This window comes from Chiloscyllium plagiosum, unplaced genomic scaffold (genome assembly GCF_037043375.1).
Source record: "Chiloscyllium plagiosum isolate Xiang-an unplaced genomic scaffold, Cpla_swu_hap1 HiC_scaffold_15, whole genome shotgun sequence".
Classification (NCBI taxonomy): Eukaryota; Metazoa; Chordata; class Chondrichthyes; order Orectolobiformes; family Hemiscylliidae; genus Chiloscyllium; species Chiloscyllium plagiosum.
Window position 1 is genome coordinate 2,394,578 of NW_028270153.1, and position 16,416 is coordinate 2,410,993.

The following is a 16,416-nucleotide window of genomic DNA, read 5'->3' on the forward strand; positions in this document are numbered from 1 at the left end:
TGCATTGCCTCACCTCTTCCCAATTCTGTCCAGCCTCCACTGTCATCACTAACTGTTAAAAATCACACACCAGGTTATAATCCAACAGGGCTATAACCTGGTGTTGTGATTTTTAACTTTGTCCACCCCAGTCCAACACTGGCACCTCCGCATCATGCTAACTATCACAGACAAACCTAATTATACCTAAATTCCAAAACCGACAATCATTATTAAAGTCAATGGAGTGCAAAGTGCTGAATATAAAAATGATGTATTTAATAACTCAGAAAAAAAATCCTCAACAGGAATTAGGAACAAAACAACAATGTTAAAATTAAAGCTAAATCAGTTAAGAAATAAATTAAGAAGGATTTCTACTACATGGTGTAGCAGGACTCTGGACCATTTTCTCCACACTGTAAATGTTGTGTTGATTGAATTGTGACTGGGAACAATATTGGCTCAGAACAATAGATTTTTATTAAAGGTATCAGGAGATAAGGATCAAAGATGTGTAAAGCTGAGATAGTTTATGGCATGATATAATTGTGTATTTGAACAAGGTCTCAAAAGATTAAATGGTCTCCTGTTCCTATTTAAAGCATTACATAAATCCTGTAAAGGCATTTGATGAAACTGACAACACTTTGGAGCAAAGATGTAATCACATCCAAAGGTGTGTCTTGCTTATCAAAATGAGTCATTAATCAAGATGTTGGACACTTTCAAATCATGCATCTTACTCAGGTAAACTTTTGCAAATACTTCAACACAAAGCACTAGAGAACTAAATGAGGATTCTTTCTTTTGACATTTCACACAAGTTTGTGAATTCTTAACTTCCAGCCTAACAATATGACAATAACAGGCACTTCCTCTGATGGAAGCAAAAACAATTATTTATGCTAAACTACAGATTCCCTTTGTTGGATAATTGTTTCCTAAAATCGTTACCTTCCAATGCTGGAAATGTCTCCGAGCCAGGTACAACTGAAGCTGCAAGTCCAGGGGAAAAGCTGAACCACAAATAGATGCTAGTTCCTTTTACAAACAAAACCGAAAGAAACTGGATATGTCTCAACACAACTTTTTTTTAAAAATGAAAAGCCCACCTCAATAGCAGATTCTTCCACTGAGCAAATGAGATGAAAACTCTTGCATGACCTCAGACATCAACACCGCTCTCTGCCGGGTTGTTAACATTTTATTGAGGCTTTCAACAATTCAGGTACAGTATTTAGATACAAGAGCAATCATATCAGTAGGTTTGGGGATATTGATACAAAATAAATGAGGTATCCAGTACTCAGCATTGCATCACAACTAAATTTGAAAACAATGTCACGTCCTCTAAGGCTTCATTTTAAGATTAGGAACCAGGATGAAATGTTTGAGAGCAGAGGGAATCCATGCCAGGATGCCATTAGTGTAGACAGGGGAAAGCACAACAGGAAGAAGCCTTCTTTTAGCCACAGAAGCCTTGCATTATGAACTCTTCAAATTTAACGTCAACGCTGCTCCTGGTTTTGGAAGCCAGCTCCAACTTATGTCCTGGATTAATCAGGGAAAAAATATTGCTCGGTGGATGTGAAAATCATTCAGTAATAGGAATGTAATGCAAGCATCTCGAGTTGCGCTATTGGGCAACCGTTACAGTAATATTATTGTTCAATTCCCCTTCCTGTTAGGGAACTCTTGTCATGTAACTAACAGGGCAGTAACAATGCAGGCCAAGGCCTTGTTCAAGAGTGCTTACCAACTAGGACCATCAAACACACACACAAAATGGCAAGACGAGTAATATCTAGGTCATCCCTTTCCCCAAACCACACCAGAAAAAAGATTTTACACTTAAGATATTCAATGTATTAACTTTGGCTGATATCAGACAAAGCTCTTCCTCAATTATAGCTGGTAACCATTATGAAGTTCCAGAATGAGAGTTTGGAGATAGTCTTTTGGTAATAGGCAACTGAGCACCCATTTTTGACAACTGGAACAGTGTGGTCTTGAGAACTGCAGTACAACACATACAGAATATACTGGTCTATCATTCAAAACTTAAGACATCTAAAAATATAAAATTTACCAACTTCCATTTTTTTTATTGATAGTTAAATTTTATTCTGTTTCCGACACAATGGAAACAACAGTGGAAACAAAAGTTAATAAAACACAGTGCTTGAATCATCACTGAACAGTTTGTACCTAAAGCCAGGCTACTGGAAATGCTTGACTGGGGGAAAAAAAGGGCTAAAAGGAATATCCAATCATAAACAAACTACATCATGATGCTGTTACTCGCTGGTATGATCTGCAGGACCCCTTTAGCATTCACTGAAGCAAATGCCTCTTCCAGAATGTGGGATGGGGACTACTTTAGTGGTGCAGAAAGAGAGAAATAAAAACAGAAATCACTGTTAGAAATCAAAGTGTAGGGGTGTTGGATAACCAAATCCATTGCCACTTCACAGTTAGCGTTTGGTAAATAGAACACCCGTGTGTTGCTGAGACTCGAAGTGTAAACACTACCTCAGACAGGCGGAAAGAGGTGAAGCAGGTATGTTTAAAAACACATTTCCTGGGCAATTGTATCCATATGTATTTTGAACTCCACAGTTCAATATTCAATGCTTTTAAAATCGCTGAAGATTTACATTCCAGCTTCACATCTTGCATTAATACGTGGGTGCAATTAGAAACTGTGAATCTCCCAGCTATTTCTGGGTTTTGTTAGCACAAGGTAACAAGAACACACAAACCTTTTATGAACACTGAACATCTAAAATCTGTGATTAAATGGATCTGTCTACATAGGTCTTGTCTTTTAATGTTGCTATTTGATCCGAAGAAAATTGGTACAAACTAAAAATGTCTCTCAAAGTGAAACTGCTCTCAGTGACCTGTATAGTCTGTACACCAATATAAATTACACAAAAGGTATACCATAAAAAAGTAAAACTCAAATTAATAGGATAAATAGAAGAAACTACATACAGTCTAGTTTCACTTTCCACTGCCATTGTGTAACAGAGCGTTCAGTATCTAAGCAGTTCTAGTTTTAATTTTTTTTTTTACTCATTATTCTATGGTGGCCTCAGTATAAAATAAAGCTGACTGAAATGAACAGAGGAACAGAAATATACTTCACAATTTCTTTATACAACACATAACAGTTCTCTAATTTATTGCTATAATTCTCTAGAGTCCCTCAGCATTTTAAATAGAGTGTCAAGTATATTTGTATATTTACAAACGATTTGACCATGTGATATGTAGCCCATCTCTTACTGTTCTGAATTTGTGCTCGTTTACCCATAATGTACAGCTTGCCTTGTGGTTAAATGTAACCTCATGTTGCACATACAGCTTTAAAGACAATTTATTCACCTTGGTCAGGTTCAGCTTATTGATGTGTTCAACCTCCTCGATTCTGTTACCAGGTACTTAATTTTTATCAGCTTTTAGTAAATAAAGAGCAAAAAGAAACTTGACATCAGGGGACTAACTTAGAGATTAATTGGAATTGCATGACACTTTTAAAAGTGCTCTTTCGACATGGATCTGATTCATACAATTGGTTTTATGAAAGATTTCTGCTGGTTTCAAGTAAAAGGACTTCAGGGTTGACTCAAAGTGGCTCCCTGTAGTGCGTTCATTTCTATCAAATTCTCAAGATTCATTGTTCATCTAAAAACACAAGATGCACTCATCATTACACGCAAATAATTAAAAGGGCTAACTGTCTACAAGCAGGAATGGTTTGAGAGTTTTAACTGTTTCTCCTCTTTGCAAAGTTTTTAGTGTTGAAAGTCTTGTAGCAGGAAATGCAAAGTCTGCACAGGACACTGTGCAGACAAGTTATGTTAGAAAGAGACTTAATTCCCATCTGTTGGTCTGCTCAAACCAAAAAGACTGCTCTCAAAGCAAATTGAGCATTAATTGCAATCATTATGCTGTGTTATTGAGATTGGATATATCACTATCTTTTGCTTCTCAAGCCAACCAATAATACTGGCAAATTCTGACATCAAGAAATGAACCAACAGATAAATGTTTTTAAGCAACAGAAAAGACCATTCGAACCTAACAATTCCACTCCAAAGGTCTTGTATCACCAGAACTGCATATTGGCTCAAGAACCAGAAACAAGAGTTATAGCAGGTAATAGACAAATAATGACGTTCCCCAACGGTCAGTGGTCAGTCCACTTTTTTGCTTTAAGAAATGATGTTAATCTTGGAATATAGAACTTAAAAATGATACTAATGATACTAAACCTGGAGCAGCAAACAAGGATGATATGTGTATTACATGCAATAGCATACAAATAGGCTAGAATAAGCAGACAAATTAGATAGAATTTGATACAGAGAAGTGAGAGTTGATACATTTTGGCAGTAGAGACAGTGAAAGGCAGTGTACACTGATCTTTGAAACTGACAGCACATATTGAAAGTAATGTGTATGGGATTCTGGACTTCACAAACAAAGAAATAGAGAATAAAAAGGAAGTAGCACTGAATCTATCTAGAGCTCTGGTTAGGCTACAACTAGAATACTGAATGCAGTTCTGGTCACGACATTTTTAAGACAGCATTAGGATCCTTGAGGTTTGTTTTATTCATTCACAGGATGGCAGCATTTATTGCCCATCCCTAATTGCCCAGAGGGCTGTTGACAGTCAACCATTTTGCTCTGGGTCTGGAGTCATTTGCAGAGCAGACCAGGTAAGGTAAGGATGGCACTTTCCCAAAGGACATTAGTGAACATTAGTTTTTCCAACAATGCTTTCATGGTCATCATTTGACTCTTAACTCCAGGTTTTTATTGAATTCAATTTCCACCATCTACTGTGGTAGGATTTGAACCTGGGTCCCTAGAACGTTACCTGGCTGGATTAAAAGTCAAGTGATGGTTGGAAAGGCTGAGGTTGTTCTCCTTGGAGAAAGGTTATTGAGGGGAGATTGGATAGAGGCTACAAAATTAAATAATGGTGAGATAGAGTCCCCAGATCATAGGTCTGCTCTCTCATTACAGAGAGACAATTGGTGATGGTTAACCAGACAAGTACCATGCCTCAAGCAAGGGAAGAGTTTGAGGAGAGTTCTTCATGGTAATCTCAGCTGGTGCAGGAATTGAACCCACATCATATTGCATCACAACCAGTCATCCAGCCAACTGACTCCCTACAAAATTAAATAACACAGGCTGACAAAAACATTTACTACTAGCTGATGGCTCAAGATCTCATTGGCAGAGAATTATATTTTTGGGCGAGAGAGAGCGAGCTGATAAGTGGAAGAATGTTTTATATGTAGCATGTGGTAATGACTTAGAACATACTGCTGAACATGAAACAATCAATGCAAAATAAAAGAATATTAGAAGGGCACTTGAAGAAAATAAACTTGTAGGACATGAGGAACAAGAGGGGAATAGGAAAGACTGATTGTTCCACAGGGAATTGGCATGTATTTCTTGGGCTAGATGACCTCCCTCTACATTATAAGTGATCACATCACTTCTCTTCAAAACTCCTCCTGATTAATGGGCCCATTCTTTGGAATTTCACTAGGACCTGCTTGTGATTGAAGTGCCATTAGCTCTATCATTCCAGACTCGATGCTGGTGCCAGTAAAACATGATCCCAACATTCTCCTAACATTATAGCACTCAGTGCAACACTACTAGACACCAACAAAAAGGGAAGCCCATAACAAGCAACTGGGTAGTGTTGCTGGCAATAACAGGAATAAACTAAGCAGTACAAGAAATAGCAAAGGACTGCCGCTAACACTAAATACTGCTTAGTTCAGAAACTAGGGACAGTGGAATTTAGAGAACATTAGAGAATCTTTGCTCAATAAAGGATATTTCAATCAAACAAATTATTGGAGATATTAAAACAAAACTTCCATTTGTGTAGTGACTTTCATAACCAAAACAGTTCACAGCTAACAAAGTAATTTTTGAAGTGTAGTCATTGTTGCAATATAGTAAATACATACAGCATATACTCCCACAAAAAGCAGTGATGATGACCGATTATCTGTTTTCTGTGATGAAGAACGTGGGATATACTGGCCAGGAATTCCCTCTGGATGCTCCAGTTTCCTCCCAAAGATGTGCAGGTTAGGTGGATTGACAATGCCAAATTGCCCAAAGTGCTCAGGCATGTGCAGGCTAGATGGATTAGCCATGGGAAATGCAAGGTTGCAGGGCTAGGGTAGGTGATGCATCTGGGTGGGATGCTCTTCGAAGTGGGTGTGGTCCCGATGTAGGGATTCTATGAACTCCTCTGCTCTCTGAAATAGTACCGGGGGCCTACCGCACAAAGCAGATGGAACTACAGTTTAATGTCTCATCTAAAAGATAACTCCTCTGACAGCACAATAGTCCCTCCAAATTGTACTGAAGTGTCAGCCTTGATTTAGCTGCTCCTCCAGAACTTGAACCTACAACCCTCTGACTGAGGTACAAACGTGCTACTAATTAATCCGTGGCTGACCCAATACAAAAGCATGCTGAAAAGCTTTAACCTTAGCATTTGGGCCAGGGGACCAACTGCAGAAAGTTTTGAAATATTTGGTATGATCCTCTAAAAAACAATGTAGCACGGGGGTGGTACCAGGGGACTGGAGAGTAGCGAATGTTGTGCCCCTGTTCAAAAAAGGGAATAGGGATAACCCCGGGAATTACAGGCCTGTTAGTCTTACTTCTGTGGTAGGCAAAGTAATGGAAAGGGTACTGAGGGATAGGATTTATGAGTATCTGGAAAGACACTGCTTGATTAGGGACAGCCAGCACGGATTTGTGAAGGGTAGGTCTTGCCTTACAAGTCTTATTGAATTCTTCGAGGAGGTGACCAAGCATGTGGATGAGGGTAGAGCAGTGGATGTAGTGTACATGGATTTTAGTAAGGCATTTGATAAGGTTCCCCATGGTAGGCTTATGCGGAAAGTCAGGAGGCATGGGATAGAGGGAATTTGGCCAATTGGATAGAAAACTGGCTAACCGGTCGAAGGCAGAGAGTGGTGGTAGATGGTAAATATTCAGCCTGGAGCCCAGTTACAAGTGGAGTTCCGCAGGGATCAGTTCTGGGTCCTCTGCTGTTTGTAATTTTTATTAATGACTTAGATGAGGGAGTCGAAGGGTGGGTCAGTAAATTTGCAGATGATACGAAGATAGGTGGAGTTGTGGACAGTGAGGAGGGCTGTTGTCGGCTGCAGAGGGACTTAGATATGATGCAGAGCTGGGCTGAGGAGTGGCAGATGGAGTTCAACCCTGCCAAGTGTGAGGTTGTCCATTTTGGAGGAACAAATAAGAATGTGGAATACAGGGTTAATGGTAGGGTTCTAAGTCAGGTGGAGGAACAGAGGGATCTTGGGGTCTATGTACATAGATCTTTGAAGGTTGCCACTCAGGTGGATAGAGTTTGTAAGAAGGCCTATGGAGTATTATCGTTCATTAGCAGAGGGATTGAATTCAAGAGTCGTGAAGTGATGTTGCAGCTGTACAGGACTTTGGTTAGGCCACAGTTGGAGTACTGTGTGCAGTTCTGGTCACCTCACTTTAGGAAAGATGTGGAAGCTTTGGAGAGGGTGCAGAGAAGATTTACCAGGATGTTGCCTGGAATGGAGAGGAAGTCGTACGAGGATAGGTTGAGAGTTCTCGGCCTTTTCTCGTTGGAACGGCGAAGGATGAGGGGTGACTTGATAGAGGTTTATAAGATGATCAGAGGAATAGATAGAGTAGACAGTCAGAAACTTTTTCCCCGGGTACAACAGAGTGTTACAAGGGGACATAAATTTAAGGTGAAGGGTGGAAGGTATAGGGGAGATGTCAGGGGTGGATTCTTTACCCAGAGAGTGGTGGGGGCATGGAATGCGCTGCCCGTGGGAGTGGTAGAGTCGGAATCATTGGCGACCTTTAAGCGGCATTTGGATAGGTACATGGATGGGTACTTAATCTAGGTTAGAGGTTCGGCACAACATCGTGGGCCGAAGGGCCTGTTCTGTGCTGTATTGTTCTATGTTCTATAATGGGCCTTAAGGCACACCAATCTAGGCATGATGTCACCTAACCCCTGGTATTAACAGAAGAGAAGACAAAATGTAAATGTTCCAGATTCAGGATTTATGCCTTTTGGATTGATAAATTATTATTTAAAAAGCGGCAAACCAAAAATCCAAAGACCAGGCAGTTTAACATCAACTGAAGGAAAGATACTGGAATAAAAGCTGTGGGGTTAGGTGGCATAATTTTCACCTAATTTGGAATGGTGTGGACTGAAGTTCCATTCTAGGGACATGAACATTAAAAAAAAACTATGACGACATTTTAGTGAAATCCTGCAAAAGCACAGCACAAAAGGGTATTGTATTTTCTGATGAGATCTTAAACAGAGGTGCTCCATCAGGCAGATGTAAAATATCTCATAGCACTATTTGAAGAACAGGGGAGTTTTCTCAAAGTCCTGGCCAATATTTATCCCTCAAATCAACATCATGAAAACAGATTACCTAGTCATTATTATATTGCTGTTTGTGGAATCTTAACTGCGTGCAAATTAGCAGTTGCATTTCAACTGTGACTACATTTCAAAAGTACTTGGTGTAAATGCACTTTGGGCCATCGCAAAATTGTGAAAGGTGTTATCAAAAGCAAAGTCTTTCTTTCCCTCTCTTTCCAAAGCTGATCAAAGTGTGTGTGCATGGATTTGAAAAGAACAAACCAGGTTTTACTAATCTGGCTGTAAATACTATATAACATTTCAGAAGACACCTGATAAGGTTGTACTTTGGAGATTAGCAGACAATATTAAAGCATTGAATTGGAGACAACCTTGTAATTGGGTAGGCCACTGCTTGGAGAAAGAAAGACCTTTCATAGACAAAGGTGCCAGTTATAACCTAACTTCTAAAATGCTTGACATGCAGAGAAAATTGTAGGAAAACAATTGTGAATTTGAGCAAAAGATCCCATATATTTTCTTTATAAAGTGATATTGCATTAGCGATGGATATTGGCCAGGACACTAGGGGGATTTTCCTGGTCATCACCTTCAAACAGCCTCATAGAATCTGCTGCATCCATCTGAAAAGAAAGATGGGACTCAGAGTAATATCTAATCTGAAACAACACAGCCTCAGCACTGCAATGAAATAAATAAAGGAATTGTTGGAATGTGATAAATGGATTTTCTCCATGAATTATACTCCTCAGTTACAGACTGCTCCGTCCAGTCCTAATGTTGTCACTGACTGTTGTTGTTCAAAGAAGCTAACAACAGCAGAGAAACAAAATAACAGTCAAATTGTTTTTATCTTTTGTAGACAACAGGAACTAATGTTGGCATTTCCTTCCTATCCTTGAAGTGCAAAAGTTATTCCAAGACCTTTCTTAGAACCCTTCTGCAAGCTATGAGATGGTGCAAAATAGTGACCAAACAAGTCACTGTGGAGGTGACAGCCTATTGCTAGACTGTTAATCCAGATACACTGGCAGCTGAAAAGCACAGCCAGTGACATTCTTGATGAAGGGCTTATGCTCGAAACATCAACACTCCTGCTCCTTGGATGCTGCCTGACTGGGTATGCTTTTCTAGTGTCACACTTCTTGACTCTCATCTCCAGCATTTGCAGTCCTCACTTTCTCCCTGTAATTCAGATACCTAGGTAATATTCAGGGGACCCAGGTTCGAATCCCATTATGCCAGATGGTGGAATTCTAATTCAATAAAAAGCTGGAATTAAGAGTCTAATGATGACCATGAGTCGAGTGTCAGGAAAACCCAACTGGGTCCTTTAGGAAAGGAAACTGCCAATCTTACCCAGTCTGGCCGACATGTGACTCAAGGCTCTTAACTGTCCTTTGGTCAGCAATGCCTTTAATGAAGCCCCACTGTGAATAAATTAAAAAAAAGAAATGTACAGCTTGAAATTTCTGAACAGGAACATGTCAGCCTCTCAGATTAGGAACAGAGGAGATTAGTCTGAAATCCTCATGTTACCATATACCATCACTTGAAATTTGTAAACCTGCATCTCCTCGAGAGCAAACCTCACAATAGCCAAAAAAGTACAGTACTGCAAAAATCATTTTTTTAACAGGGGTCCATTCATTGTATTATCCCAGAACTGACATTTCATTCTAACATAAAGCAGAACTACAATATATCGTTTAACTTTGTTGTCAAGATATGCCTCAAGGAGTCCAAACTCATACCATTAGTATCTAAAAACATTAAGTAATGATAATTTGCCTTGTTCCTGATGATTGAGCAGTAAGTATGAGGTGTTATGTGCTTGGCGGTGTCCATATTCCCTCTATTGTGTTAGGTTACTTTAACTTTGCTCAGTATAACTTGCCAGATATTGGCAGGTTGTTTTCAAAAATATGATTCAAAGTAGGGCAAGAATAGATGTAAGGTCTGTGGCTAACAGATGGACAAGAGGGTAGCAGACTCCAATATGATGCTGGGTGGAGAGAGAAAGAGAATGTGAGTGAGAGAGAGAGGAAGAGTGAATGTGTGAGAGTGTGCTCATGAGTTTGTGTCTGTATATGTAAACAATACATACACAACACACAGCTGGAGGTGGTGGGGGGACATTTGGCCAATACTGGAGTCACCTGAAGTCAGAAGCATTGAACTTTGCATCTCTGCTACCATTCCTCAGTAACATTTCACTGGATTCAAAGTAATGTCAGATTCATTTTGACAATAATGAAATAGCCCATAATGTAACCAAACAGAAGCCTTTGCTGTGTGCGGGGCAATTCATGGTGTGCTTACCTCTATAACAAACTGAGGGCAACCTTGTACATAGTTGCAATTTTATTCTCAAAAAATAATTCCTGGCTATCAGAACTCACATCACAGACAGACAGGGTGGTTAAGGTGTTTAGCACGCTCGCCTTCACTGCGCAGACCTTTGAGTGTAGGAGTTGGGGGCGTCATGTTGAGGTTGTACAGGACGTTGATGAGGCCTCTTCTGGAGTACAGTGTACAGTTCTAGTCACCCAGATATAGGAAGGATATGATTAAGTTGGAAAGGGTTCAGAAAAGATTAACTAGGATGTTGCTAGGAATGGAAAGTTTAAGTTATAAAGATAGGCTGGATAGCCTGAGACATTTTTCACTGCAGTGCAGGAGGTTGAGTGGTGACCTTATAGAAGTTTACAAAATCATGAGAGGCATAGATAAGGTGAATAGTGTAGGTCTTTTCCTAAGGTGGGGGAGTTCAAAGCCAGGGGGCATATTTTTATGGTGAGAGGAGAAAGATTTAGAAAGGACCATGAGGGACAACTCTTTTTTTTCCCATAGACAGTGGTTAGTATATGTGGAATGAACTGCCAGAGAAAGTGGTGGATGCAGATACAGCTACAATGTTTGAAAGAAACTTGGAGAAGTACATGAATAGGAAAGGTTTGGAGGGATGTGGGCCAATGCAGGCAGGTGGGACTAGTTTAGTTTGGAAACACGCTCAGTGTGGAGTGGTAAGGCCAAAAGATCAGTTTCCATGCTCTATAACTCAGTGCAGACTAACAGATGGGACACTGTCTCAATAAACATAGTACCTATTGGGACAAAAAGTTCATTCATTAAAGCTTTGGAAATTATTAAAAATAAGCTTTACATGAATTTGCCATGCAAAATTCAGAAACCATTTGCTCATCTTCAAGATTTAAAACAAAAAAAAGAGCCAGGATTTTTTAGTTAGTGATTCAGAATAATTATTATATATAATAAAAAAAACATATTGACATACAACAGATGAATAAATAATGCAATAACGAAATATATGACTCAACATTTGGACCTTGGTACAAATCCACAATTTACGTAAGGTTGTAACAGCAAAGAAAATGAAAATCAACACTTGTTTTAAAAAAAAACTTCAGTGGACAGTAAACTTTGTCAATACTTCGAGACTTGATATTCCCTTTGGAAATAAACCATCAACTAAAAGCTTCATATTGAAGTTCAGTCAGGATCTGATGTAATGCTCAGCTCCAGGGGACTTCACTTGGTTTAACTGAAGCTAGAGTGTTCACCTGCTGCGTCAGTCAGCTTGTATTGTCAAAAATGTTAAGGAAAATAGAAGGGAAGGGCAAGGGGAAATTTGCTGGGCAAGTTAAAAACTAAATTCAATACAAACTGCCACTGTGATACTTCTACACAGGGTCTCCTTACCTATTGATCTGCCACAATTACTCTGCAATCTGGCATCTTTTTAGCAAACATTGAGTGTGGGGTGAAGATGGGGCAATTTGTCAAGTAATAACTAATGTGATGCATGCATCCATTGTCAACGTTACTTGGTAGAGTGTCCTATCAAAGCTAACAGACTGTACTTAAACTGCCATCCACCTTGGAACAATGGACCAACTGGTAAGGATATGAATTAAGGATGAATGAACAAGCACGTTGGTCCATGGTGACCCTCTTTTAAAACATGTTTTTTTATAAAACAATTTATTGATACAGTTCACTAAATTTTAACTAAACTAAATGCTAAAAGAATTGAAAAAGTCTTTCTGGGGATTATAATTCTGTCTCCCAAGCCTTCATAAAAACAAAATTAGAATCGCCAAAACTTAAGTGTTATATTGTAACAGGAAAAGCTCATCTTCCACAAACCTACTGCGCACACTTAACTTTATGATTACACAAAAAAACTACAGTAGGAATCAGAATCTTCTCCCCTCTCACTATAGGGGAACTAATGTCCCAATACTTCACTTATTTTTAGGCATCACATTCTGAGAAGCTAAGGCTTTGAATTCTAAAATGCTGCCCTAAAAATTTGGAAGGACTAAAATTAGTACTGATTATTTTTTCGAATAGGGTGAGAGAAAAGCAAGATGAAACCTGTGGCATGTATAGTCAGCCAGCACAGAATGGCTGGCGGATTGGTTTGATGAGCAGACACAGGGATAGAACTGGTACCAATATTGATGTTGACAGTGGATAAAGCAAGATGCCATATTCAGCAACCCAGTTTCATAACTGGTGTTCTTCAACTAATACCAGTGAAAGCTAACCCAGTGGGATCTTAACTCAAGTTTCACAGCATCAATTCACCTTTGTAAATCAGGGGACCAGTATTTTGACATTTCTGTGACTTAAAAAACACGATCTGGATAACTGGGTTACAAACATTATCTTAACAGATATTGGACCATGTTGGCACAATGAGGGTGCTAGTGATATTATGTTCAATCTCTGGAATTAAGCATGGCTAGTGGTTTTGCAACTCACAGACATAACAAAAATGCTTGGAACTGTTCCAAAACCTTTGCTTTATGCAGCTTTTAGAAGCCTAATTTGCAAACCATTCAAAGGGTTTAATCCTGAAGAGGCATCGTTGTCATTTTTAATTACCCCATCCCCAATAGGTTCTATTTGTTCTGACATACTAAGAGTGGAACAGCTACTGTATGACATACACTCTCCTGATAGAATTTAATAAACTGTGTCACACAGCCACACTGTGTCCCCTAACAACAAACTCACCAACAGGCTACTGGTACTGTGTAAAGGCAGGATAAGCACATAAACCCTCTCCATCTAACCAGTCAATGAGGGTTAAGCTGACAGAATCCCCCTGCTCTGTTTTACAAAAAAAAAGGTGAAATACTGACAAAACTAGAACAAGAGGCATCAAATACATTGTTGCCAATCCCCTTGCATGATATTTTTGGATGGTGCATGGAGAACCAACACACTTGTGGCCTCCCACCTCTCCCTCTCCCCCAAAGATCAGTCAACCATAACCTCCAACAGAAACTGAATTATAATTCCTGCCATGGAGATTGTGGCTACCCAATTAAAAACATAACATTAAAAATGAAATCAATGGATGAATTTAATATTTATGTTCCTAAGCCGCACACAGCACGGGGTTGGGGGCAAAAGAGACCAGGCAGGAGGGAAAGGGTCATAAACATGGTTTGAATTTGGAAATCAAGAAAACCTAGAGTTGACCTAAAAGCAAATACAAATTCTACTCAGCATTCTGGGTACCCTCTACAGAGTCTTTTTCAGTCTCCTGCCCAGAACTGTCCTGCACGGCAGTGGAGTCTGTCGATTTTCCTGTGCTCTCTTCAGCAGTTGTTTGCTGTGGGCTGGCTTCAGTCCCATCACGTGCAGTCTCCTCCTTGGCTTTCTTCCTTTTCTTTTTTGGGCTCTCGGTGCCGTCTGCTTCAGAGTGTCCAGCTTGTGCAAAGCTAGGCATTGCCATACCGATGCCATGTGGAAGAAACATAGATGGGTAAATTAATCCAGCAGGCATGCTGTGCAGCAGGAATGGGTTGAAGGACAACGGATTGCTGGTGGTGACTCTGGCTTCACCAGAGTCAGAGAAAGATGAACTTGGACCAGGTTTATCTCCTGTCGAAGATCCTTCCTGGTGTTTCATTGACTCTGCAGTATTACCCTTCTGTTCACCACCCACATCCTCTTTTGACGAAGTGCTCGTCGTCAAGGTAGATGAACTCGAACTGCTGGCACTTGTCACCACCGGGGGGTTGTTCAACAACCCCCCAACTCCAAACACGTGAGACATCCCCGTCACGCCAGGGAGCATCATAGGCAACATGTTCAGACTGCTCTTTCCATCCTCTCCAGAAGGAATTGCGGCAAAGCCAGCTGGGAATCCCATCAGCCCAGCCAGCTGAAGATTGTGAATATTTCTGAGGTTTTGCAGGCTCACCAGGTCCATCCCAGCAATGAGCCCATTCATGAACATCGGTCCCATTGCTGTAGCTGTCTCTGTCAAAACTCCACCTGATTTCGCCATTTCACTCCTTGGTCTCCTTCCCCTCTTTCTGCCACCGGCCTCTTTCACCACAGGCTCAGTCAGGATGCGGCTGAACTTACTCTCTGGCAGAAAGCCCTGAAGAGACATAATTAAAAGCAATTTAAGGGAAATCAGCAGCTTCACTCAATTTTAAGAAGTATTCTGCCTCAATCCTCAGAGGCACCAAACAAAGTTTGGCTAATGGTAACTTTCTTCCTGTTAAGATTGAGTGACTAGATTTTTGATTGACGAAGTGTATTGAGAAATATGTAAAAGCCCAAGTATAGGCAAGATGCAAATCAATCATAATTCAAATGGAACAATGGAGGAGAGACAAGAGTTTGAAATGCTCTTGTGATATTATTCTGATTGGAGCTGGGCACACACTAATGTACAGTTTGAAGGCTTCTCTCTTTTTAAAAAATATACATACAGACAATGAAAGCAATTTCCAAAATAGGATCCAGTTGGCAATCCTTACATTTGAACTTGGGTAATGTGTGCAGGACAAACCTAATCCCCTCGTCATCAAATTTTCCAGAACTCCCGTGGCTTAGCTCTCAGGATCTGACTAAAGAACAGCTTTAAGAGTCGTTAATGTGACTCCAATCAGGAGGATTTAACTCTTAAGAGTCAAAACTAAAACCTTCTTGCTCCTAATGGCTCAGCATGACACCCTACAAACTGCCTAAATTTTAAGTACCCAACAGCAAGAAAGAAAAAGAAATGAATTCCCTTCTACATAGCATGTGATGCCAGGAGTTAGTCTATACACTGTGAGCACTTACCGAATGCTTCACAATTTCTGCCCACTCTGGTGCAACAGCATACTCTGGGTTTGCATCGAGCCACCTTGGCAGCTCCTTTATCAGTGGTGCCATAGCTCCTCCTAGCTGAACAGCCACAATATAGCAGAAAGATTTTAAGAAATAAATCATTTTTACATAAAGCTCATTACATTGTTCCAAAGCACTTCACAATTATCTAATAATTTTTTTAACCATCATCATTGCTATTAGATACTTTAGATTTAAGCACAGCAAACACCAAAAGAGACAAATGACCAGTAAATCTGCTTTTCTGAGATGGTGATTGAACAATGAATATTGGCCACAGAAGAAAATGCTTTGACTGGTGCACTGAAACCCTTTACCTGCACAGATAAACAAGGGCTCTAGAATACTATTTCATCCAAAACATGGCACCTCCAATAGTGCAGCACTCCCCCAGGACTGCCATGAATACATGTACAAGTTGTTGGAGTGGAGCCCATAATTTTCTGACTCAGGGGTGTGTGTTATTTACTGAGCAAAAGATAATATTTTATTTGAAATGTAGCTTAACCATTCTGCCCCTTTCCAAAGAAAAGAAACTAGAATATCACTGGCTCAGAGGGAAAAGGTGCTGTCAGACAGAGTGATACTGATAGGAGACTCAGTTGTGAGGGGGGACAGGCAGGGGATTCTGTGCCTTCAGAAGAGACAGCAGGATGGTGTGTTGCCTCCTGGGTGCCACGGTCAAGGATGTCTCTGAGCAGCTATAGACCATTCTGAAGGGGGAGGGTGAACAGCCAGAGGTCATTGTGCACATCGATGCAAATAATATTGGAAGACAAAGGGATGGGGTC

General features: G+C 40.1%; 1 protein-coding gene across 7 annotated transcripts in view; it reads right to left on the reverse strand.

Annotated features, from left to right (window-relative positions):
• Window positions 1-1,168: 1,168 nt before the first annotated feature.
• The window catches only part of chd6 (chromodomain helicase DNA binding protein 6), a 266,964-nt gene continuing 251,716 nt past the window's right edge, over window positions 1,169-16,416 (reverse strand). For 6 of the 7 annotated variants that reach the window (XM_043710968.2, XM_043710967.2, XM_087994672.1 and 3 more), the window contains 2 exons: window positions 15,578-15,682; window positions 1,169-14,885 (listed from right to left, as the gene is read on the reverse strand). In XM_043710968.2, coding sequence (XP_043566903.2) covers window positions 13,995-14,885; window positions 15,578-15,682 — 996 coding nt within the window. In that variant the 3' untranslated portion in view covers window positions 1,169-13,994. The remainder of the gene's footprint in view (window positions 14,886-15,577; window positions 15,683-16,416) is intronic. The other variant, XM_087994673.1, reaches the window with a different exon arrangement.